Genomic DNA, 27,534 nt, shown 5'->3' on the forward strand with positions numbered 1-27,534 from the left:
TGGTGTTGGCTATGGAGGTGATGAGTCATTGGGAAATCGTATAACATACAAAATAGCTTAATTTGTTTTCCTTCTACAAAATAATTATTGGAGCTTTACTAGACCAACAAAGTCTATATATGTACTGTAGATTTTTTTTTTGTAATTTCAGCCTTAGTAAACAAATTACAATAATTACTTCATAGGTAATAATTTCCGTAGCACCGTTAAATTAAGTTTAAAAAAAACATTAGTAAATAGAATGTATACGTAAAAATATGTTTTTTAGTTTCCAAGTGTTCTGCGTCCATGAATCTCGTGGAAGCCATTAAGTTTTCCGCTTCACTAAATAAGCAGGAAACTAATCATTTTTCAGATATTAATGTTTGCCTAACTACAGCACCAGGTCCTACAATTGGAAAAAAAATCAATAAGTGGTAGTCGTTGTGAGTTATTGATGTTTTTTTTATTTTTATTACACAGAAATAAAGCGTAATTTGAACTAGGAAAATAACAAGAACATAAAAAAGTCTAACATACATATAGTCACGGAGGCTCTTTCCATATCGACATCTTTTCTCGACGGTCTAGGCAAAGACCACGGATCTTCACTTGGTACAGTTCTGACGTACTTCTCTCGCTTCATCCACTTTTCTGAGATTCACCATGCATGCTCGTCGGTTATTGGTACTTTTAAGCAGTCCCTTCTCTAGTCACTCCTGGATTTGGTTCAGATATGTCCGACAAGGACTATCCGATCAACCTTCACCATCGTGATTATTTTAAAAAAATGTTTGTAATTCTTTAAACTGCAAATTTAAAAGATTTCATAATGAAATGTTGTTTTTGTACTAACTCTAAGTTCTCGAACTAGTAAACCGTCTACACTCTAATGGATTCTATAAGAGCAACTATCCCTTTTGTACGGTAGAAAAAAACTTCCTTAGAAAACTACATACCATGCACTTTTATGACATATAATACACAGATTATGAAATAAATAGATGCTAGATTGCATTGCCAGGGCCATCATATTTTAACGGCGTAATTTGTATTATTGTTGGATCTTCGTGTTCTTTATTTAAAAAAGCCGCCCTCATGGCTAAACGAGGAACAAGTGACATTGGTGGAAATCAATTAACTGTATAATACTAATATTTGATGACTTGGTAATTTACTTTACTTTATGTCCGCGACAAAATTGGGCCATCACTACATATATCATGTTGTTGTTCATATTTTTTTGTTAGCAGATGTTAAAGTCATGTGATTCGCTCTATTGTTATATGCATATTAATTATATAGTCTTTTAATTAATATTACTTTGTTTATAGAGTTGGCTGTGGGGCTTCGTCAGCCGCCGTGGTGACAGACAAGAGAAGGTACTAGATCGAGGTGGAGAATTACAAGTGATGTTGCCCACTCAAGACCGTGTCACTTCTGGTGATGTCTGTCTCTTAACCGAGAGCCCGTTCAGAATACTCAGGGTAAGAACTATAACTTAGTGATACTACGCATGTAACATCGTTTTAAAATCTATATGAGAAATAATTTGGTGAATTCGGTTAAAAATCTAAAAATTTAGGAACCTGAATATGAGATGAACTTGTATCATATGAAAGAAGTTATGCACATATCAGTTACATTATATCATTAAAAAAAAACTTTTGAATTCAAATTACAACGTCATATAAATAAAATCTTCGTCCATACTAGTGTTAGTTATACAAGTTTTACCTTATGTATTTTTCGCGTTAAAGTTTCACGTTTTTATTGTAAGAATAAGATAAATTTAATTATAAAGCTTAAAACTTGAACAGTAAACCATCAACTCACAGCCCTAAAAGTACACGTGCGTATAATAATAAAAAAAATATTTAATCCTTAAAGCTCAATTAGTTAATTTTGTTACTTACAAAATGTTTGAATTTAGAAGGTTTCACAGTTTCAAGGTTTAAAACTTTAGTTTTTTGAGTATTTAAAAGCAGTGATATTTTTTCAATAATAGGTATTCCAACTTTTAGTTAAGAGTATAACTTCAAGTTTCATCAAGTATTTATATAGGTCGATGTGAAGGCACTTTTTGACAGATGAAATGCATTAACTTGCACTAGCAATTGTAAACTTCTCGAGTTCTATTCGAACGACGCAAGTACTTACGTTAATTTCTATAAACACCCATGCTGTAAAAGTTTCCGATACAAATATTTCTATTATATGATATAATCTAATAAATGTACGTAACCTACTGTTCGTGGTAACTGCTCAGTATGGAGCACCTCCGTGTATGGTTACAAATATTAGAAAAATATTCACATACATTCTTCATCATATAATGCATAATTGGGTTGGTATTTACACTAATATAATATATCTGAGGTGATCTTTAAGTTAACATAGTGTAACAGAATTATGAGTACCTATATTTTGTGTAAATGAGAAACCTTTTTCATAGCAAACCTAAGTAAGCCATATAAGGTTATATATTCTTACAACTATTTCATAGTGCGTTTTATGTTGATTATAATAGACTGGTGAAATTTTAAGGGCTAATACTGTGTGATAATCTTTTAGTACCTGTTAAAATTTCTAATATAAATATAATTAATAGGCTCTATGACTGATGAAGCTTTGTCAATTATTGACTTAACATGACTACGTAATATAGGTTATTGTAGACTTTAATACAAAGTAATAACGACACTATTACCATCAACAAGAATCAAGGTAAATATGAAATAATCTAATTACAAAAATAATGTGATAATAAACTTATATAAACGTGGTCTTTAGTAGGTATTGCCCACTTGATTCGCGAACTAGAAAACTTATGGGTCGAAGCCGAAATACAACATTATAGAGTTGGCCACTGACTAATTCTATCCACATGTATTTCATATTCTAAATTTTGCATCAACCGGAGCTAAAAAAACTTCATGTACCTTGATCAGCCATTATCTATTAAAGCATTAAATACCGTAGTGCACAGTCCATCACATTAATTATATTCTTGGAAATGACTTGATGGATGGTAATATAATAAAATAAAAAAGACAATATTTCCTTGGAAAGAACAAAGTAAACGTAATAATATTTATTACATATGTATTTTTTAATAAAAGTAAATTATACTCATTATTTTATATCTATTTCCCAATTATTTAGCTAGAACCCTTCCACAGGTGAATGGTGGATCCGAATATTTTTAATTTACATCATTTTATTCTTTTGTGTCTTTACGTCTTAAATTAAGTTCTTGAGTTGGTAATGAAGTGTTATAGAAATTATTCTACTTTCTTATTGTTCCGTATTGTATTTTCTATGTATATATATATATATATATATATATATATATATATATATATATATTATTATTAAGGGGGATGTACTGTCCCTACATGATCTTTAATATAGATTAGTATTGTACCAACATTCATATTAAATAGTCGGGTCTTGAAGAGCCTTTCATTACAATACTCAGTACCTTATAAAGAAATGAATACCAAATAGGTACAGTCTCCTCCAAGGAACTACAGGTATCTCGGTTTTTGGTGAGTTGCATCCAGTTCGAGCTAACCGTTTGTGCAATGTCGTCCGCCCATCTCGTGAGCGGTCTTCCTCTGTTTCGTTTCCTAATAGGGCCACCCCATCGGGTCACCCTTATGGTCCGTCGATCGTCAGAGAGTCTTGCTACATGCCCTGTCCATCTCCATTTAAGCTTTTGCGCATCAGTAGCTTTAGTAACCCTCCTAAATTTTGATTGTCTTATTTTATTCATTTTTCTAATATTAAGCATGCTCCGTTCTAGGCCCGTTTGACAAGTATCAATTTTTCTTTTTATCTTCTCTGTATATTTTCAAGTCTGGACAGCATATGTTAGACATATCAAAAGACAGCTTGACATGGTTTTGGTTTTAGTGTTACTGGCATATTGCTTTTAAAAATTACGTTTACAATCCACAACTTGTTCCAAGTATGTTGAATTCGTCTTTTAATTTCTAAATATGTAGTTGTTTTCATTTTCAAAGCTGACTTATTTTCCTAGGTAAACATACTTGTTTGCATATTTCAGAATTTCTCTTCAACCGGTATTGTTTTTTCTATACTGTTTGTCATTAGCATTGTCTTTCATCTCCAGACCTACCTTCTTGCTAGCCGCACTAAATGATTGAATCATGTCTTGTAATTTTGAGCTTTATTCGGATAAAGCAGTAAACTAAGTCGTCAGCAAAGCGCAGGTGACTCAGGTATTTACCGTTAATATTTAGGCCTCTTGTGCCCCAGTCTAATTCTCTTATTATCGACTCTAGGATGATAATAAACAGCATAGGTGAAGTCGGGTCGCCTTGTCCTGTGGGACTCTTTTTATCTGAAATCTTGGGCCTGCCCGTGTTGTTACTGTATATACTCTTCAATATTTGTATATACTCCTTCGCTACCCCTTGCTATGTTAGTGCTTTCCAGATGCGTGCATGTGAAACGGTATCGAATGCTTTTCTGTAGTCGATGTAGGCGATATCAAGAGCTGTCTCGCTGTCTTCCTTGATATTTTTCAATGAGAAGTTTGGGTGTGAATATGGTCTATAGTTGAGAAACTCTTCCTAAACCCCGCATGCTCCATTGGTTGTTCTGTATCTAGTATGAGGCTTATTCTTTGGTTTATAAGAGATGAGAATAGCTTGTATAAGCACTGTAGTGAGCTTATTGGTCGATAATTAATAACATTAGATGGGTCGTCCTTTTTATAAATTAGTATTATATCGGACTCTGACCATGTCGGTGTTTTTGCTTTCTCCAAAATACGGTTGAATAGTTGAGTCAGCGGTACTGCCAGTAATTCCTGTACTGATTTTATAGACTCGTTTGTAATGATGTCTAAGCCAGTACTTTTGTTTATTTTTAGTCTATTAATTGTTTGCATAACATCTGGTACGTGCCGTTTTGTTTGTTCCTATGATATCGTTGCGATTGCTTAAGATTGTTCCGTTACTTTTTCCCTTTTTGATCCATCTATCCACGTCTTGTACGTTCTTATCTGTTTGAATGCTTTTTGAACTTTCTGATTGCATAAGATATTTTTCCAGGGCTACCGTATTCTGTACTTTGTAAGCCTGCTTTCTACCTTGTATAACGCTGATAGTTCGTTTTTCATAGACCTAGTCTTATTCTTGATATTTTGCTGAAACTGTCTTCTCTTCAAAAGTGCTAAAGTACTCTGTGATAAATCGGATGTCTTGTGTCTTTATTACTTATGCTAGCTTTTTGAAGGCTGTGTGTAATTACTCTTAGTTGTCGTGTAAAGTTTACACCGATAAATTTTTTTCACTTCTAGTATGTTTGGTAGGTAAGCTGCGATGTATTCCTTATATTTGTTTATTTCTTCTTCGCTTTTTAGGGTGGCATTAGAAGTGCTATTAAATCTAGTTCGGTTTTTTTTTTCTTGACAATGTTATTGTTTCTCTTACTGGTCTATGGTCTGACGACAAATTGAGATTCAAAACATCCATGTTATGTACAATGCTGGGTCTGTTTGATAGAATATAATCAATTTCGTTTTTGTACTCCCGGTTAGGTGGGCGCCATGTCCATTTACGTTCCGGTTTTTTTTATTTAGGATTGCAAGTTTATTTTCGAAGGCAAAGTCAATAAGTCTCTGTCCTCTTAAGTTCCTTTGGACATAACCATGTGATTTCATTATCATATACTCGTCTGCCCTAGGTTGGCCTATTTTTGCATTTAGATCGCCAATAACTATATATGCATTATGGGCAAAATCCAAGGTTTGATACAAGTTTGCATAAAACGTTTCGAGCTCTTCTTCTTTTACTGCTTCTGTGGGGGCGTACACTTGTATAGACCATACACGGATGACAATGACTGGTTTCTCTTCGTTTTACTGGTCTTGACCTTTCAAGGTCAGTGTTTTATTCTTTAAGAAAATAATTCTACCATACTTCAGTTAAACGTTAAATGTTAAACGTAAACGATGAATACAATATACGTACAATTTTTTATTTATTTTAGTTTCGCTCTTTTTGTAAAAAAGAATTGAATCACACATACATATAATCAAGGCTATAAATACCAAATCACTAGATAGGACTTTGTTTGCACGTGTAATGGACTAATAGAGGTTTTATGATAAGAAAAACTCGCCACTTGACATGCGTCGACTCATTAAAATATGCATCACGTACTGAGCAGTATGCAATAAACAAAAGTTTATGTGAAAAACATTATGTTTTTATTTCGACGAGCGCACACTTTACCCAACATTACATTCGGTGTGCCCAAGCTGTTTCATGTAAGTCTATAGTATTTTCTAAAGTAGTTGGATGATAAATTGATCTAGATGTTTGTACAAATTTTATGCATTTAAAGATTTTTATATCAAAGAATTTTACACCCAAAAGTGGCAGTTGTATTTGGTCCTCGAACCATAATTTTGCTATTTTGATAATCTTTTAGGGGGCAATTTCCACTAAAAACCCCGTTTATATAAGGCTTCATAAGGCCCGGGACCCTACGGGTGTAGTCACGTAGTCATGTTAAGTCAATAATTGCCAAAACTTCATCAGTCATAGAGCCTATTAAAAAAATCAATAGCGCTACAACCGTATTAGGTCTGGGCCTCAGATTTCTGTACCTGCTTCGTGATCATTTGTTAATCTAATAGGCAAGTATGTGTTCAGCCTTCTGTGCCTGACGCACGCCGTCGACTTTTTGGGTCTAAGGCAAGCCGGTTTCCTCACGATGTTTTCCTTCACCGTTCGACCTAATTTTAAATTCGCATATAGAAAGACAATCCATTGGAGCACAGCCGAGGATCGATCCTAGGCCAACTAACACTGCTCATAGACCCTATTAATTATATTTATTTTAGAAATTTTGAAATTTAACAGGTAACAAAACATAATCATACTCTAGTGCTTGATCTTAAATTTTCAGCAGTCTATTATAATCAACATAAAACACACTATAAAATAGTTGGCACGCCTATTAAGGTATACCCTTATTACGTTGTAGTAAGACCTAATATTAGTATCACCTATAGTAAAAACTACATTAATGAAATATTAGTTAAATAGTTTGTAATAAATGGTATCCCCTAAATATGTGTTGTAATACCCTATAACCATTTTGAGGGTGAAAGTATTTAATTAATATTTTCGGTCTTGAAAGATCAATACACCCTTTGCGTGGAAAGCGATGTAATAACTTAATATTAGGTCCTTACATATGAAATTGGCGTTTTGTATGGGAGGAACAAAAAGTCGAATATTTTTAAATATAATATATTTAATTAATCAAAGTATGAACCATTGTTTTCTATGCACTTTTGCCATCTCATAGGTATGTCATTAATCTCTTTACTAAAAAAACCAGTCGGACTAGAATCAATAAAATCTGTGAAGGCGATTTGGACTGCCCCATCAAGAAGTTGTCGAAATTTTGAAAAAAATGGTAATTTGTTGGAGCAAGGTCCGAGGAGTACGGAGGATGTCTTAGACATTCCAATTGAAGCTCTTCTAATTTGGTAGCCGTCTGTTGTGCAGTGTGTGGTCTAGCGTTGTCGTGAAGTAGCAGTGGCGTGGAGCGATTGACTAGCCTAGGTTGTTTAGCCGCTAGCTTTTCCATCATGGTTTACAATTGCTGACAATAGACATCAGCCGTAATAGTCTGGCCAGATTTGAGAAAACTGCAATGAACAATACCGGCACTAGTTCACCAAACGCTTACAAGTAACTTTTTTGGGGTTAATTTTCGCTTGGGGCAGGATTTGGCTGGCTGGTTAGGATCCAACCATTGCGCTGAGCGCTTCCGATTATCGTAAAGAATCCATTTTTCATCACAGGTAATGATTCGATTTAAAATACCTTCATTATTGTGCCGGTTCAGAAATGTAACGCAGCAGTCGACGCGCGTTTGCCGATTTGCTTTAGTCAATTCGTGAGGTACCCACCTTTCAAGCTTTTTAATCTTCCCAATTTGCTTCAAGTGAATTAAAACAATTTTATCACTAACACCGCAGCCTGCAGCTAACTCAGACGTGGTTTGCGATGGATCCGCTTCACAATAGCCTTCAATACTTCATTATCAACTTGGGTCTCAGGCCATCCACGGGGCTTGTTCTGCAGGTCGAAATTTCCAGAACGAAAACGTTGGAACCAAAAACGAACTGTGTTTTCTTTTGCAACATGACCGCCATACACATCATTCACCCTTCGAGTCGTTTCCGCAGCACTAGTGCCACGGCGGAACTCGTACTCGTAAATAATGCGATACTTTAAGTTTTCCATTTTGTAAAATGAGTGACGCAAACAGAGAAAAACAAATAAATGACGGTCATCGAAGCACAAATACATGAGTTTAAATTGAATTTGGAATTCCTTACCAAAGAGAAGAACATCGTGATTATAGTGGCCAGTACGAAATACGCCAATTTCATATGTAAGGACCTAATATGTCTCAAGCTTATAAATACGTCATAGTCTATCATGAGACGTCAGACACAGTGAAAAGTTATGTCCAAAGAAAATTATCTGTTCGGGAAAATGGAATAGCGAGATAAAAAGTGTCACCCCTTTTTGAGACACGTTAAAAAGTTTTTCTTTATTTTATTCATGATAAACGAGTGTTGTTTTTGCAAAAAGTTAAAAAAATTTAGCTAACGTTTAACGTTAGCTAAGGTTTTTAGTTTTTCACACGAAACTGTTTTTGTAGAAAGTAACTTGCTGTATTAAACTTTTGCTACCGATTGTAAATTTAAAAACACCAGCGGGTTTATTTGCTGTATTTTACAAAAATTCACAGAATTACAGTTCACATTTATCTTTTATATAAGAAACCTCGTGTAGAGTTAATATTGAAAGTGTGAAGAATTGTTATAAAGAGTTCTTGGTGACGTTTGTACGATAATCGATCAGTGCTTGTATAGTGGCCTCAGCTTCACTCTCATCCCTGAGGTCGTAGGTTCAATCCCCGGCTGTGCACCAATTTCTTTCTATGTGCGCATGTAACATTCGCTCGAACGGTGAAGGAAAACATCGTGAGGAAACCGGCTTCCCATAGACCCAAAAAGTCGACGGCCTACTTTCCCATTATGATCATGAAACGAATACTGAAATCTGAGGCTCAGACCTAAAAATGTTGTAGTCCCATTATTTTTTTATACGATAATCCCTAAGAATCCGAATCGAAATGTACCCTTCAAGTGAACCGACCAGTAACTTCTTTGCATTTAAAATTGAATGATACTCTCCCAATTGTAGTAGCACTATCTATAATCTGAAACCCTTGGTCTAAGCATGTTTTCACTTTTCTGACCATGATCATTTTCATCAAATTAAAAGATTACGCCTTAAGGTTGAGACACGAATGCCTAGCCTCCAGGCCAAGACCAATAGGAATTTAAAGATGTATTTAACAACAAACATCAATAATATTTCGATCGAAAGCATTAAAACGATAAATGAAACAAACAAAAAAGACTTCACCTTTATCGGTATTTCAAAGTTGTGGTCACTAAAGAATTTTTAAGCTTAATAAAGCTTGCTTAAAGTTTAAAAGCTATCTATCACCTTATTATATAAGTATTCTTAACGCTTCAAACTACATTTTGGTGATAGATACTCATAAAAAATTCTAGGCGTCAAATTATAAAATCGTTAAGAACACAATTTTCTGGATATATACATGGGATAACGCAAGTAAGGATAGCCACTCTTCACCTCCCGGGAGAGATGGGATGCCTCCAGCCTGCAGTCACAACTTTGAACTCGACCTGGACACTCGTTACCTAAGGAACTAGTGTCGGTTAGAAGTTATGAATTAGTGATCCTATTTGTTATAAACTGTATTTTTCTGTGAGTAAAAATGAGGTTGTCAAGAAAGAAACGTTCAGTGAATATTAAAATGAAAACTTTCAAAACCAACGGTCGTAGTCCACCACGACAACTAACTAAAATAAAGGAAGAGGTGCCCAAGGTGTCAATTGAAGAAGTGCTGGAGGTCAGACTAGAATTATTTACACACACGAGTTATGTAATCTCACATTGGTTGAATTGATAATTAGGTGCGCAAATCTTACACTTGAAGCCAATAAATTGTAAAACGTCAGTTTTGCTAGTATGAAAGCTAGTTTTCCATCCATTAGTTTTTCATACACTTATAAATTGTAGTATCACATGCTCGTTTCCGATAAGGTACAATAGGTCAATATTACTTAGATCCTTAGATAATTAAAACAAATATGTTAAGTTACAGCTTTTTGTTAGTCGCAATCCCTTATTTAATTATAGGCCCTTGTTTTAAACGATTAAAATCAGTTGACACCAAGCTTCAAACAAAGTGTTTTGTTTATTTGAATAGCCGAACTTATACCACGTTAGGTTATATTTTAAACTTTTGACAAAGTATCGTACCATCATTCCCAGAGCAGCCTGGCATTGTGGTTCATCACAGAGTTGTTTTCAGTTGATCCCTACGAGCTCTTAAGGCCATACCCTACCACGCATCCTTGGTTTTGATTTATTCTGCTATCTTATTAGGAATTAAACAAGGGCTTTAAAAGTTTTAGGTGAGATCAAAGTAGACAAATTTTTAAAACTTTATACAAATCCTAATTACCAATAATAGCAAGAGCTATCCAATAAAAATGAATCGCAAAATATGTTGATATGTAGCCACTAAAAAGGTAGTATATAAATAATACTATCGTGAAATGAAGTTCAACTAGTATTTAATATTTATTTATTTTATTTTCAATATATTATTAATTGTTTGTGATGTAGGTCATAGGTAAGGACTCTGATTCCCTGATCTGATGGACCAATGGTAAGTGAACGGCTTTCTCTTTCGGTATAATTAAAATACAAAATAAATATGGAGCAAAGGATTCCTTAAACGAACCTAGAATTTCAGAATCAGTTGCATGATACATTATTTTACAAACGGTCGACGAATTGAGATAACTAGATTTCATTCAAAATATTTTCGAATATAACTGTGCCTAATATGTATTTTAAAAAACGTACCGTTAAAATAAATTCTTAATAAATTTAAATGTTAAGTCAGGCTGCTGAATAGGCATCTCTATATACCCGTGGTTATCAATAAACCACACACTTAACAATTAGTGGAATGGCGGCCTGGTCTGTTCAGTTTTGTAAATAAAAAATTATTAGCTCAATAAATGAAATTCAATCTTTTTCTAAGATTTTTTCCATTTTCCAACCAACGCGATACTTGTTGCATACCAATGTATATTTTGTTTTTATAATTCACCCACGGTATGTGAAACAATATGTTAGTTTGAATGCCTTACAATTGGTGTGGTGAGTGTGGGTTCGTAAAGAAGGCATGAAGTTTTAAAATTTCATACCTTCATTAGTGACGGGTGCTGCCGTAAAAAACAATTAACAAAGAGATATTCTTTGATAAATTTGATTAATTTTTTATATTAAAGGTAGAACCTTTTTTGATGGTTGTAATTTAATATTAGACATTCCGCAATTTATCTGCGAAGAAGTTAATAAGACCAAGAAATGGGAAGGAAACTAGAATTTAACAATATTTTTTTTACACCAGATCTAGATATCTCGAGTTCTTTGTGATTTGCAAATCAACTTTAGCTTACAGATAAATTTAATCTTACGATTGTAATCACAATTTGTCATAAATCTACCATACAACATACAGCTATTTTTTATATTGTATAGATGTTTTTTGTATATATTTCTCGTGTCTTTGTAACTGCATTAATGAGAGAGAACATTCTTAATTGAGGCTTACAACCACCTAATGTGTACACGGTGCCGCCCCGCCCCTGTGTGCGAAGTGTGCGAGCAGCCCACACAGGGGCCAAGTTAATAAGGGCGCCGCAAGCGAAATAATTTTTGTTACACTTACATAACAATATACTCGTAGTATCGATAAGTAATACAGGCGATACAATAGGCGCAAATTTAAATAACAAAACAATTTTACTTATTGTACACATCTCTCTCTTTATGGTTTAATTTTACTTTGTTTGTCTGTCTTTAATTTAAGATCATCTCAATGAATGAACACGCGGAAGCGAACTGGTTTTACCTATTTAGGAAAATATAATCTTAATACATATATAAAACTGGATGATATTTTATTCGGTCAAATTTAACAAACAATAAAAAATATACGTTGAAACATGCAGATTCATAAAAAGATAGGCGCTTCATAGGTTTCCCGTTCTTGAACGGGTAACCTATGAACCTATGAGCTCTGCCGGGGGTCAACTCGGCCCTGTGTGTACATACTCGTATATTTACCCCCTTAATAAAAACCAAATCAGTCAGTACCGTATAAACATTATACAGTCTCTTTAATTAAAAGTGCATTTATACTGATTAACTTTTTATGACTACTGGGGTTAGAGGATATTAACGTTTCTATACCTTTCATTTTTAATTCCTAAGATCCTATATAAACGTAATTATAATGATTATTTATTTTATTAAAATATTTATTTATTACCATACATATCATTTTATACCAGTTCTCCTATCTGTTTTACCTTCATAATACCTATTAGTTTATTGTTACTAATTATCATTTTAAAATATTTCATATTGTACTGCTTAATAACTAACCGCCCTCTTTCTATTGACTCTGATTATTATGAGAATGATAAAAAAGTATATAATATTTTGTATAATCACAAATATTAAATAGACCCTCCATCGTCACAACACACTTGGTTCTTAAGTGTGTGTTACACAGATTAATGAAGGACTTCATTAATGCGAACTTAACACACATGATACTCTTGACCATTAAACATGATGTCGTAGTATCGTGTGCATGTGGAAAACGTGCCTCAGCACATTATTACACTTTTTTATTTCTTCTTTGTTCGAGGCTGTAGGAAATAATAAATGACGTACACAACAATTTATGTATATAACTATAGATTCGATAATCGCCCGTACCAAATATTTTTCGTTTATCCAAGATAAAACGAAGTTATTTATTGGTACAAGTAACTCCTGAGATACGGCGTTTAACCAAACGAACAAACTCTTTAGGTTCATAATATTTCTATTAATATACATTTATAAAACAATGTATGCAAGTGTATTTTGAAAATATTTAAATATGTATTTTTTGAAATGCTGAGTTTAAACGAAAGCAAAGTTTTATTTAATACTTTGTTGCTACGTAACGAATAAAACAGTTCCGAACATGGACGTAATAAATTTGCACTGAAATTGAAAGCAAACTTTTAAATGGAATAGAAAAACGACTATGCCTTGTCAAACTTGAGTATGGAACAACACTTCAATACGCAAACTTGCAAGAATTTGGCTAATAAACAAATAAAGAAGTAAAAAACGTAAATCCATTCAACACTTCTTCACTCACGAATTCTATCAGTTTAATTTTGCAAAAATAGTTATTATTTTTGTTTATTAAAATAATGCTTAGCTGCCTTGTGTTGCGAAACGTTTCTTTGGAGATAATTATCTCGAGTTTAATTGATTTACAACAAAAAAAATTACTTTAAGCGAGCTCTGATTACATGACATGAAAAGTTCGTCGTCCAAGGATAAATGCCACTACCTTGCATGCTTTGGTTGACAATATGACGTTATTTGAACAAAATTGAGCGCAGTATTAAGTTCAGTGAACTTTGAAACGTCTAAAACGCCGTTTCATAGAGACATCGATTTAGTTAATATCAGCCAATTTACTGGAAAAAGGCCGTGATACGTGAAAACTAAACTGGCTATTTTTGATTGAGAGTTCCTCTCACTCCTACACCTTGTACAGTGCTTTATTTTTTAACCAAATTTTACATACCCAATGTTGAGTTCCGCCAAATACTACTATCATTTTCAGCATAATTTCTTGCAAAGGTAGATGGATTGGAAATGAAATAGTGGCGTATTTTTATACGTAAAATTCAGTCACGGGAAAGTAGAGAAGTAAGATACATTACAGTCGAGTGAGTTCACATTTGATTAACTCTGAATAATATAATTTTTCGGAATCCTACCTCTATTCGATCTAATAACCGTGTTGTACACTTTTAGTGTGTTTGATATTCTTCTTGGATATAGCAATAAAATTTGTAGCGGATATCCATTAATGTGAACAGTACTAAGGTTCATTAAATATAACTTTTATGTTTAAGCTTTGTGTTCTAACTCGACTAATCTTTCACGTATCGTGTCACAACAGTTTCTCTTAAAACTCAGTAAAAATATTATATTCAATGAATAGCTATGCCGTATGACCTACCTAGCAGACTGTTTGAACTGTGTTTTTAATGTGCGCGAGATTTATTGCAATACAGATGATAATACGTATCATTATTAATAATAATAATATCTCCACATCTTTGACATACATTTGATTTTAAAAAAATTCAATTTTAACTAAGATGTCCTGTCCGGGAGAAGGCCTCCTCTAACTTTTTCCACCCTAATTTATTTTGTGCCATCGTCATCCAATTTCTTCCAACTGCCCTCTCGATCCCATCGGCCCATCCCTGTATTGGTCTTCCTTTGTTCCTTTTTCCTTTTGTACCAGTCCGTTCGGTTACTGCTATAGACCATTTGACACTGGGCTACGTGGCTTGCCCATCTCCATTTAAGTTTAAAGGCATATTGCTCAGTATCAATAATGTTTATTTTGCGTATATGTTCTTTATGTTTGTCGCGTAATTGAATTCCGAGAATACTCCTTTCTATCGCACGCTGGAACGTATCATAAATACTATATGTTTATATTATGAAGCGAGCAATAGTTTAAATATTATTTTTTAGCGTTTGTTATTTAGAAATCTGTTACATTATATAATGTTTTTCATACAATCTGTTGCATAAAGAGATTCCCCTTTCGATTATACAATAGATTCTATTATTAGTTCTAATAATATAATATATTTTAATAAATCTACCAATTTCTACCAAATTAATTTGTTTTGCTTTATAGGCAGCAGAGAGCGGCAATGTGGAAGATTTCATGCGATTGTATATGAGTGAGCCAACTCGTCTTACTGTAAAAGATGCTCGCGGAAGGACACCTGCGCACCAAGCGGCAGCAAGAAACCACACAAACATCCTTCTCTTTATCAAGAACTATTCTGGAGGTAAGTGAAGGTAGTCATGATTTAGGGTGTCGTTAAAATTTACATATATTGGATTATCATCTTTATTTCCATTTTTTTTAAAAGTATCAGAAGGAAAGGTTAATTAATGTAAAATTTATTTCAAATTCCTAGCTGAAATAACAGGTAGTAAACCTAAAATCACGTTAAAGAGCCCGGGGGCGGCGTCAATCATCCGATCATCGTTACGTCGATAGGAAATTAGATTTTTCATCGTTTATGTGTTCACGGTCAATACCAGTTTACAGATGTTTTTCGAAAATCGATACTGTTTATTTATTTATTATAAAAGGGGCTTAAGTTGTGTAATAAGTGTAAGTGTTATTTCCCCTCTGAAAGTCAAACCGGAATTACTTTCCATATAAAAAGTTTTTAATTCATAGTAATAAGAAAGATTCATATCATTCATAACTTTTTCATCAATTTCATAATCAATATTTTGATACGAAAAGCATTTTGGCTTATTGCTCTGTTTGTTTAGATTTGAATGTTCGAGACAATATGGGAAACACCCCACTTCATATTGCTGTTGAGAATGAGTCTTTAGACGCCATCGAATATCTTCTGCAACAGTGAGTATTTTTACAACTTAACGGTATTACAATTTCGAAGACGCTAGTTAGGAAGGGCGCTAGTTAGTGATATATTTGATAAGGTTTTACAGTATTCCAAGTCTTTCATTTCATTGTATTGTTCTCGGTATTTGGTATAGAGACGTAATTTCCGGAATTTGCTTATTTTTGGTACTCGTAGGGAAGGGAATTGAGTAAGTATTTTACAGCATCTAACGTTAATAGGGATTTCTGTAATTCCAACATTGAAATGGATTTTTTTGTTCGAGCTATATTCATTTGTAGTTTAATTTTCCGGAGATACTTCCTGTAGAAACTTTTTATTACAAGTTCACGGTATGAAATATGATGATTTCTCTCTAGTTTTGTTTTACGCCGCAATCAAAAGTCACAACTGCACCCGGCTCGTGATTCACTTTAATGTTACTTTTTTCATAAAAAACGAAGTAAAGGAAAAAGAGCGTTGTTTACTTAATACAAACAGTTATATTTTATAAAGGCTTTTTTATTTATTAAACTACCTTAAACATATAAGGACAACAACTAGCTAATAGGCTAGTTGACAGTATAAAAATTAATGCGTTATTGAGAGTAACGTCAGTATCAGACGTGGCCTGAAATAGCGTTTAGGAGTGATACAACTTGTAAATTATCATTAATTTATCAAAAAGTCAGTGACACCACGGTCACGTGACACAAAATGGATACCTTTAATTAATGGCTTCGCCTGCCTATATAATGCTTGAGTAATTTAAAATAATTATAACGTAAAATATTGATACCTATTTGTTTTCGTGATTTCAAGCGTGGTACGTCGTATGTCTGACACCATTTTCCCTACAGAAGCGATTTGGTTGGTTCTTGAAATAAATCATGGTTAATTAGCTAATCGTATGTGTAGGAATAAATTGTAGTAGCTGGAGTGAAACTTCATAGAATAACATATAATTATTTTAAAGAATTTTATTAGATTATACAATATCGAGTCTTCGAGAGCGATACAACGATTGTAAGGGTCATACAATTTCGGCGATTATATGTTCATCAGAGCTAAACTTCTGTCCAGCAAGCATTCTCTAGAGGTCTAAGAACAGGAAAAGTTGCTGGGGGCAAAATCTGGATAATACGGTGGAATAAATTTGGATTTATCACGGCTTCAAACGCATATATCGTTTTTGTTTTTTATCGATTGTGAGCTCGCGCGGCACTCATTTTGAACAGAGCTTTCGCATATTCAAATGGTCATCTAGGATATGTCCAACACGTTCCTTTGAAATATTAAGGGTCGTAGGTATTTTAATCAACATACTTTTCGGTTATACAAAATTATTTTGTGGGTTGTTTTGATGTTTACGTCGCTAACACCTCCTTTGGGCGATCACTGCATTGGCGTCGGTGCTCATTACGTCTCGTTTAAACTTAGGAAATCTCCGCTCAACTCTGACTCAAAATGTTTATCAAGCCAAGCCTTAGCTACAACCTTAGTTTTTTTGCAGCAATGGTTTTTAACACACGAAATTCCTTTTTATCATTTCCTTTACTCGAAAAACTATTACTACTAATGAACGAATGGTTCTACAGCGGTCAAATTTATACAAGCGACTTTAAAAGGTTAGGGCTAACTAAAAATAATATTAATTTAATACTAGTAGGTCGATTGCGTCAACAACAAACTTTTCGGCCCATCGATTATAAATGGGAAAATTATACGAAAACTTTCAAATAATAGCTTATGAAAAAGTTTTCAACATATCTCTTATTTTTATATAACAATGGTATTTTATATAAATTGATATTCGTGAAACGTACTCGTGACAACTATTTGGGGTTTACGAATTTAAGTTTGTTTTTTCATAACTGAGACGAAATTATGAGTGGTAATATTTCAGACATGTTGATACCGGAATTTTAAACGAGAAGACCCAAGCACCCATACATTTAGCTACCATACTAAACAAGGTGAGTGAAACGTCTAGTATGCTAAACACAATTTACCAATTTTCTTGCAAGTGTCAAACAATCTATGTATCACAGAATAAAATGTCCTTAAATAGATGCACCCACTTACAGGTGTCCGTTTTAAAAGCCTTCGCCAAGTACAAGACTGAATTTAATGTTGATCTTGGTGGTGAACATGGTCGTACTGCTCTGCACTTCGCAGCGATACATGACCACGACTTATGCGCGGAGATATTGGTAATGTTAAAATAATATTTTTAAATTATGCACACTGCATCTGTACACATGCGCTGCAATCTTTTAGGCCTGGGCCTCAGGTTTCTGTATATGTTTCGTGATCATTAATTTTTCTTAATTGGCAAGTAAATTAGACGTTCTGTGGCTGACTTACGCCGTCGATTTCCCGCCGATGTTTTCCTTCGCCCTACGAGCGAGAGATAAATGCGCAAAAAGACAAAAGTTCAATGGTGCGCACTGCACAGACGGGGTTTGAACCTACGATCTCAGGGACGAAAGTCTCACAATGTCGCCACTAGACCAACACTGTCATGCTATACAGAGCTCAATTTTATTTAAACATAATTCCAACAAAACACCAACATCTACGTAATACACAACACATATAATGTACCATACACACATCAATTTCCTTAACTAAGATTTTTTGGTGACATCTAAAGTTATTTCATAGTGGCGTAATTTTGATGTTTCTGTAATATTGTTTTTTAATCACCATGGGTAGCATTATACGAATCGTTACAATTTTAAAACAAATTTTATTATTTGTTATACTATTTGTAGATCACGGATTTAAATGCTGAGAGCAAACGTCCATGCAATAATGGTTACTATCCTATTCACGAAGCAGCAAAGAATGCCTCCTCAAGAACAATGGAAATATTTCTTCAATGGGCGGAATCCAGGGGATGCAGTCGTGAACAAATGTTGTCGCTCTACGATAATGAAGGAAATGTTCCTCTTCATTCCGCAGTACATGGTGGGGACATTAAGGCTGTTGAACTATGCCTTAAGTCTGGAGCAAAGATTTCAACCCAGCAACACGACTATTCTACTCCTGTTCATCTAGCATGTGCCCAGGTACAGATTATTTAAATTTTATCAAAATAATGAAAAATATTAGTCTGTGACAAGACAAGTAACTTTATACTTTATACTAGTGTTTGCCTTCCAAAACTGTATCATTAATTTTTACACCAAAACTCGAAACCATTGGAACAGAACGAGAAATTATGAGTACATTATCTTTATCATATCTTTTAGGGCGCGCTTGATATTGTAAAGCTTATGTTTACAATGCAACCAGCAGAGAAAATGTCATGTCTTAACTCGTGTGACGTTCAAAAAATGACACCAATACATTGTGCTGCAATGTTTGACCATCCAGATATTGTGAACTACTTAGTGTCTGAAGGTTCAGATATGAATCCATTAGATAAGGAGATGCGATCTCCATTATTACTTGCCGCTTCAAGGGGTGGTTGGAGAACTGTTCACGTGCTGGTAAATATTATAATTCGTCTATTTTTGAACTTAATACACCAGTGCCCAATATTTTTGAGTGTGTTCAACCAATTCGTTGACAGTTTAGTAACGTTGGATACAATATGTAAGAGTTGAACTGTTCAATAAACTGGCAATTATTTTAGTTAGTAAAAAAATACTCGTATTATTTTAGATACGTCTTGGCGCCGATCTTAAGTTAAAAGATATAAACATGAGAAACGTTTTACACTTGATTGTAATTAATGGAGGCCGGCTTGAGGAGTTTGCAAAGAATTGCCAAGTAAGTATAAAGCGTAGAAGTGCCGTATACACTGCACTTTTAATGGAGTGCTAAGTTCATATCTCAATAGTAAAGTTTCTTAAATAAAAAAAAAATATTTCTTGTTGTAGGAGCACTGTGAGCCAAGTTTAGCAATGCTCTTGAATGAGAAGGATAAGACTGGTTGCTCTCCTCTGCATTACGCAAGTCGCGAAGGACATATTCGATCGTTGGAAAACTTAATTAAACTTGGGGCTTGCATAAATCTCAAGAATAATAATAATGAGAGTCCTCTACACTTTGCAGCAAGGTACAATTAATAACGGTAGTTACAAAAACAAATTGGACAAAAAAGAGCTTAGACAAATTGAAAACTACCGGATTAGACTAGTAGTTCTATACAATCTGTTTATTAGAAAGAACCCTTTTTTGACATTTTATTGTCGTATCTTTTAATTGAAGTCACCGATCAAACCATTTATAACTATTTCTAGACATAAAAGTATTCTAAGTACACTGTACTAACTTTTTATCGCGCGCAATAAGAAATACAATTTTGACAAGTCAGTTATGTTATGATAATTCATTGCAGATATGGCCGTTATCATACCGTTTGTCAGTTGCTCGATTCTGACAAGGGTACGTTTATAATTAATGAAAGTGATGGCGAAGGTTTAACGCCTTTACATATTGCATCACGGGAGGGGCATACAAGAGTAGTTCACTTATTGCTCAATAGAGGCGCGCTCCTACATAGAGATCACAACGGCCGTAATCCGCTCCATCTAGCGGCAATGAGCGGGTACACTCAAACTATTGAGCTTTTACATTCAGTGCACTCACACCTGTTAGATCAAGCTGACAAAGATGGCGTAAGTCTGAATTTAAAAATACTATGAGACATTTAGCATTTTAAATCCAAAAACAATTTAACTCTCTATGTATAGACTTTAAGTAGTTGTTAGGTTGACAGCATATGCATGATTTACATCTTAAGGTAAGTTCAGATGACAGGCGCTTATCGCTAGTTTTGGAAACGCTTCTTTACATGTACATACATAAAATGACAGCTAAGTTCCATTGAATACGAAGTCCAATTGGACCGACGGGGCAACGCGCGCTTTTCGCCTGACAAGCGCGTGTTATATTAACCCTATACAAAAATCTTGCGCGTATTCGACGCGCGTTAAGAGACTGTCATCTGAACTTACCGAGTATTCAAATACAAAACTAGTGTGTATATTATTACAAAAGCTCTTAAACTATTTGTAAGACCACCACATTATTATCAAATGATTAACTAAATTGTTGTGTGCTACTACTACTAAATTAATGTATATCTTATAATTGTGCCTCTCATACAGAATACACCGTTACATCTTGCTACTATGGAGAATAAACCAAACTCAATTGCTCTATTATTATCAATGGGGTGTTGCCTGAGTTACAATTCTCTTGATATGAGTGCCATTGACTATGCTATCTATTACAAGTTTCCTGAGGCCGCCCTCGCCATGGTTACTCACGAGCACAGGTATTAGTCTTTTAGATCCACCACTGCGCCGAGTAAACCAGCTTATAGGAATTTATGTATAGGTTATCTGTAAGAATATTGAAATAATCATATTTTTTAAACTAAACTTTAAAATAAATAACATTAGATCAAATTGTACAAAATGGTACCACAAACCTTGGTCTCAGATTTATGTGTTTCTATGAATATTTTTCGATTTTTCATGCCTGTAGATCCTATATGGGAATATAGAAAATAGATGCTCAGTTGGAATTCGAATGTACAAGCTTGTTGTATTCTTACACTGACAGTGTAGTAGATAGACGCACAATTTGTTTGCAGTGTCTAACTGTAAAGATAGTCTGGCGATATATACACAAAAAACTTTCTTTTTTTCAACTTTTTAATTGTTGTGAATTTGGAATACGTATATTATTTTAAAAACTTCTTTCGATTTTGCGCCTTTTCACATATTTTTTCGGGTGGATTATTAAATTACAATATGGAATAGGGTGTTAAAGAAAAAGGGGATTGCAATCGCTTTGCACAAAGTGGGTATGGGAGCCGTCGCGCGTCATATATTCCCGAAACCCGGTCACCACACTTGATCTTGTAATCGCTGTACGCACGATGGTTTATGGGCGAATGTTCAAGTTTTAAGGCGAATAATGTTCTTGTTTGGTTCGATAACCCTTGTGTTTTTTCAGAGCCCAAGAAGTTATGGCTCTAAGATCTGATCGCCACCCTTGCGTGACATTAGCCCTTATAGCGTACATGCCTCGTGTATTTGAGGCTGTTCAGGACAAATGTATAACGAAAGCGAACTGCAAGAAAGATTCAAAAAGTTTTTATGTAAGTACACGACATGTTAGTGGCCAGGTTAGGGTTTTCTTCTTGTACTTAATTTTTGGTTTTGTCACAAAATCATTTTACTATTATTTATAATATAGACAATCTTTTATTATTCCGTAGATTTATTTTATACTCACATATCTATACTAATATTTGTAAAATTTAGATAAAATACACCTTCTCTGCTCTGTGTCCTCCGATTATAATTGACGATGTCAATAAGAAGCCAGATGTTTTTGTAAAATCGCCATTGCCTGTAATGAACGTAAGTCTGCAATTGAAATTGAATGTTTTTTTTTCTTTGCTCCATCGCAGATTAAGTACCGCTTCAGATACTACCAACACACGAAACTTGAAATTGCAGCGCTGAGACAGGCGCTAGACAACCCCAAGTTTCGCCCCGAACCGTTGTCTGTTATCAACGTGAGTGAAGCACTATGACGCTTCGCTTAACAAATACTTGTGTTAATAAAAACCATTTCGCCACCTTTTAATCACTTTGTTCCATTCACACAGTTTTTAACTAAAAGTCTATAAATATCACAATACACCAGTAAAACATCCGTCAATGGTTTTCATAATAACACACGCACTCTACTCTGGTTACACCCATGCAAAACTAGTGTTGGTCTTTGACAATTAATTTTCTATATGTGGTCAGCGATGTTTTCAATATTGCATATTGCAAGCTTTAGTTCCAGACTATTGTGACAATGTTCCGTGATTGTTTTTTGTTTGCTTCTTATCGTGATAGTATGCAATAATAAAATCTTTAAGATATTATATTTATTGTTATTTTTTTAAACCTTCTTAATATAAATAAGTAATTTACAGGCTATGGTTGCGCACGGTCGGGTGGAACTGCTGGCTCATCCTCTAAGTCAAAAATATCTACAAATGAAATGGAACTCGTACGGAAAATACTTTCACTTAATGAATTTACTGTTTTATTGCATATTTCTTGTTTTTATCACCCTCTATGGATACCTTCTTATGAGAAACACGACTGAATTTGAGAAGCGATCACTTCTTATGCGAAACGTCAGCGTTGAGAATCAGACATCCATGTTTAATAATTTTTCGAGGCAGTCAAAAACCTTTACGTTTACTAACATTACTTCACCATACGAATCAGGTAAGCTGTTTATAGGATATGGTACGGTTTTTATTATGTACATATTAATGGTCTCATTATACCTTTGTCATAGTAATTGTACAATTTATTTCTTTTCCAGATAAAATAACAATATTCCCATTCACAATTGCCTTTGAGTCAATGGTAGCGTTTTACACGTGCGCTATGGCAATCCGTGTTTACACTTGTATTTATTTTGTTTGGGAACTTTATAACATTAAGCAACAGAAATGGCATTACTTGGCTGATCCTGCAAATTTTGTGTCGTGGATTTTGTACGTGAGCTCATCATTAATGGTCTGGCCTTCTCAATCCTCTGAAGACTTGCAGGTGTTTCTTACTGTATAAAATATATTGTTTTGGATATTTTAGCTGCGTTATTGTTTCAAATCTGATTTTGCTAATAGATAAACGATATTTATCGATTCAACTTTGTAAAGTAAAACTTTTGTGTTAATAGTCTATGGTATGATTAGAGTTATTATTTGAAAATCTGTGTAATCAATGTATGATCAACTTTATTTAATATAATTTAATGAATTATTGAGTTATTACTTAAAAACATTTATTATATTACAGCTATAGCTTGAATACATAATTTAACAATTTTGTTTTTTTTTTCAGTACTCAGCCGCGTCACTGACCATGTTCTTATCATGGTTCGAACTCTTATTGCTCTTACAACGATTTGATCAAATTGGAATCTACGTTGTCATGTTTTTGGAAATATTACAGACTCTAATAAAAGTTTTGATGGTTTTTTCAATTTTGATTATTGCATTTGGACTATCTTTCTACGTGCTCCTGTCAAAAGTTGGTTTCGCTGCTACGGTATTTAATCACACTGCGAAATACTACACATTAGATGTTATGTTAAACGCTTTGTTAATGAGCTAGATAATTGTTTTCCCACCTTCTGTTAAAAGTGATTTCCATAATTATAAACGAATGAAGTGTGATTGTAATTAGTAGTTATATTTTAGTCTTAACACTAACCTATTCTGTGTCTATTGTATCCCCCTTTAACAAAACTTGGCAAAAGATGGGGTTGAGATTCTTGTCCGCTCAACGCCCTTGATTTACCTGTACAGAACTAGATGCAAATATTATATTATTGACTTTGATTGAATTGGATTTAAATAATTTTATTATTCTAACAAAACGACAATAAACTTATAAACACATACGTTATGTTAATTCGAATTCATTTTTACGCGAATAAAGTGTGTCGCAAATACAATTGTATATTTAGAAAACTTCTTTAACGACTAGCTTTTCATAGATTATAGTCTGCGTGAAAGTTTATAGCTGTTCAAAAGTAGATGCTTTGCGTTCGTGACGTCATGAAAATTTGCTGTTAAATGCTTTTTAAATTTTGCGAGTGCTTCTTGCTCTGCGATTATGGCTAAGCGAATTATTTATTTACTATTACTTTCAGGGTCACCACCTTTCATTTAATAGTATCCCAATGGCACTGATGCGCACCTTTGCAATGATGTTAGGTGAAATCGATTTTGTGGGAACATACATCCAGCCCTATTATAACACAGAGTCGCAGACGGACCTTGTTTTACCGTTTCCTTTAATGACCTTCTTTATGCTTGGCCTGTTCATGGTGTTTATGCCGATTCTTTTAATGAACCTCCTTATCGGTTTGGCTGTTGGTGACATCGAAAGTGTGAGACGGAACGCTCAATTGAAACGGTTGGCTATGCAAGTAAGAGATTATTCTTGTACCAACCTACATTTAAGAAAACGTTTATTGATATTTTACATTAGAATGTCAAGTACATTCTAATTCCGACTGACTACAGCAAATATGGAATTCAAATAGTTTAGTTTAGAATGTTGTTATAAAAAATCTAGTCTAATATTCAAATATATTATATTTAGAAGAAGGGAATAATGTACATTATGATATGACTATAAGAAATGTTATGTTACTGAAGATAAATTTTGATCTTTATTTGTATTTATTTCAGTAGGTAGGTCTTTGCATGTTTTTAGAACATGAGGTTTTTAAATAAAGTAATGGAGTAATTTTAAAAAAATATATATTTGTCGCTGCCAACTAGCTTAGGTAATTAGCCATTCAATTAACAGCCTAGCCTTTTAACTAAACGGCGCCGTTTAACTAAAGGCCTGAAAGACATTCAGCGGTAGCTGTAGCGGTACTGGCTGGCTAATGCTTAGGCCATTCGTAGGATAGAGTCATTATTTGGCACAAATAAAAAAGATGAAACATATGACATGAAATATATTTCTTTTAAAATTAAATTGCTTATGTCAAATTCACATTATTGAAACTTTGGAAAACGCCATCAACGCCATATAGACAGTTTGAAGAGTTTCGTTTCGAGTTTGAGAGTGGCATAAAGTGCAATTAACTGACTAAACATGTTTCGGGCCGTTAGTTAAACGGCTAGGTTGTTAATTGAACAGCTGATTAAGCTAGTTGACTGCCACATATACACACTTCACAGTTTAGAATATGTATATTATTATTGTGATTAAAATGCATAATGTGTTTTTTTTATTTACGCTGTAATTTAATTCTGAGTTTTTATTGTAGGCGTAAAAGCTAAGAAATTTCTTGCCTGAGAAACATAGGCTGTATTTATTAAGAGCCGCCAATATAATTATAAGCAATTTGTTTACGTGACATAATTACAGTAATCTTTCTCTAATTTTAACCATTAGGTAGTTCTACACACAGAACTCGAAAGGAAACTTCCAGCATTTTGTTTGGAGAAAGTTGATAAAGACGAAGTAATTGAATATCCTAACACAAATCACTGCAAACTTGGTTTCTTTGAGACTTTACGTAAATGGTTTACAAACCCATTTTCTGAAGATGGTAAGATATATAATTTTTACTATAGTTCACCATCAACATATAATTATTATTATTAACACTAGCTTGTCAGAAGAAAAACATCGCGAGGATACGGGCATTCCTAGGACTCAAAAACCTACGGCGTGTGTAACAGAAGGCCGAACACCGCTCGACATCGCTCTCCAACGATGCATGGTTCAGATCGCATTTGTTTCTTTTATCATTGTTTGTTTAAAAATATTTAAATCCCTTCATTTTAAAATGTTCTAAGAATAAATTTAAAAATATAATTGTTTTAAATTCTAGCTACTTTAGACATAGTACTTGAAAGTAACGAGGATTATGTAGCGTCACAGTTGGAAAAACAAAAATATCGACTCCGGGAAATGAATCACTTAATGGAACAACAGCAAACACTTCTACGACTCATTGTGCAAGTATGTCCTGTTTTGAGTATTTTTTATTCATCAAGTAACTATATTATAAACACACACAATTTAAGGAATAGCTTTAAAATAATGCAACTATTTATTCAAAATAAGCTGCAAAGGTGAGAATTCGAAGCCTTAGTTTCTTGTTGAATTTTCTTTAAAAGTTTCACTTCGGTCCTATTAAAAATAAGATCAAAATCAATACCATCATATTACACATTTATAACATTTCTTTTCTCTTTCTCTCGAAACATTGTACTAATTTAGTTTTAAAGATAAAAAGGGTAAACGTTAACAGCACACACTAACATAAGGTAAATAAATAAAAAATATACACCTAATGCTAATTATAAAGTTCTAATAAGGCATTACAAAATTGCGTTTTAGCTTACGAATTTTTCAGCCCACCTGTTATATAGTCTAGTGTTTAATTTAGGATTTTTCCTTACATAAATAATAAACAAGTAGCCAGCCAGGGAATTGTCACGTAAGAGTATTTACAGAAACTAATAATAAAATTGATTTCAGAAAATGGAGATAAAAACAGAGGCGGACGACGTAGATGAAGGAATTGCACCAAGTGAGAGCAGATTCCTTCCCCGTTGGAACTCCCCAAGAATTCGCAAGAAACTGCGAGCCGGCTCTTCCTTCAACAAGGGAATGTGAAATACGCTTTCCTCTTCTGCATTGGTTCCAGTACCCCGTGTAAATAGACCACCCCGTAGCTACAGATATGTGTATGCCCGCAAGATAAATGATACATATCTGTACTTGTAAGTTTTGTTGATTTTAAATAAGTGTTCTTTTTTGTGCTTATTCAAACTGTTGTATTTATTAGAATGTTTGTGAAATTAATGTGAATTTAGAACTAGGTACCAAAACTTTTAAATTGTGTAAAAATATTCTCATAATAAGAATAAATTTGGTATGGCTTCAGACTTCAACTTGAGTAGCCCGCCGTTAGCCGTGCATGGGAACTCAAAGGAAGCGCATAGGCATTGTTTGAAACTACACCAAATGTATGAAAATTCTACCTATCCCGTAAAAATATTAATATCGTACCTGATAAAGCTAATCGAATAAACGAAAACTCGCTTGATTAATAAGACAGTACTGACGAATGGTACTGCGTGCCTGACACTAAGAATTATCCACAACGACTTAGATTAATTTGTATATTTGATCGTCTACATAAAATATTTGTATGAAAAATATTACAACGTCCTTGTAGTTTGGTGCAATACTAATTTTAGAGCCACTACTATAGCAACGTGCAAACAACAAAACATTTATTTTTTATTACAAAAACGATGTGGGCGGTTT

The 27,534-nt window shown here is 33.9% G+C and overlaps 1 protein-coding gene across 1 annotated transcript; it reads left to right on the forward strand.

Annotated features, from left to right (window-relative positions):
* The first annotated feature begins 1,357 nt into the window (after positions 1-1,357).
* Positions 1,358-26,951, forward strand: LOC123718509 (transient receptor potential cation channel subfamily A member 1). Its single transcript, XM_045675093.1, has 20 exons — positions 1,358-1,466; positions 14,956-15,112; positions 15,612-15,702; positions 17,592-17,661; positions 17,773-17,898; positions 18,463-18,759; positions 18,943-19,182; positions 19,358-19,476; positions 19,593-19,754; positions 20,037-20,316; positions 20,809-20,978; positions 21,665-21,809; positions 22,125-22,232; positions 22,644-22,933; positions 23,055-23,266; positions 23,552-23,775; positions 24,383-24,661; positions 25,645-25,801; positions 26,087-26,217; positions 26,740-26,951. Exons 1-20 carry the CDS (start codon positions 1,392-1,394, stop codon positions 26,875-26,877), a joined length of 3,471 nt encoding a protein of 1,156 aa, XP_045531049.1. The 5' UTR covers positions 1,358-1,391; the 3' UTR covers positions 26,878-26,951.
* The last annotated feature ends 583 nt before the right edge of the window (positions 26,952-27,534 follow it).

Source organism: Pieris brassicae, chromosome Z, assembly GCF_905147105.1.
Source record: "Pieris brassicae chromosome Z, ilPieBrab1.1, whole genome shotgun sequence".
Lineage (NCBI taxonomy): Eukaryota > Metazoa > Arthropoda > Insecta > Lepidoptera > Pieridae > Pieris > Pieris brassicae.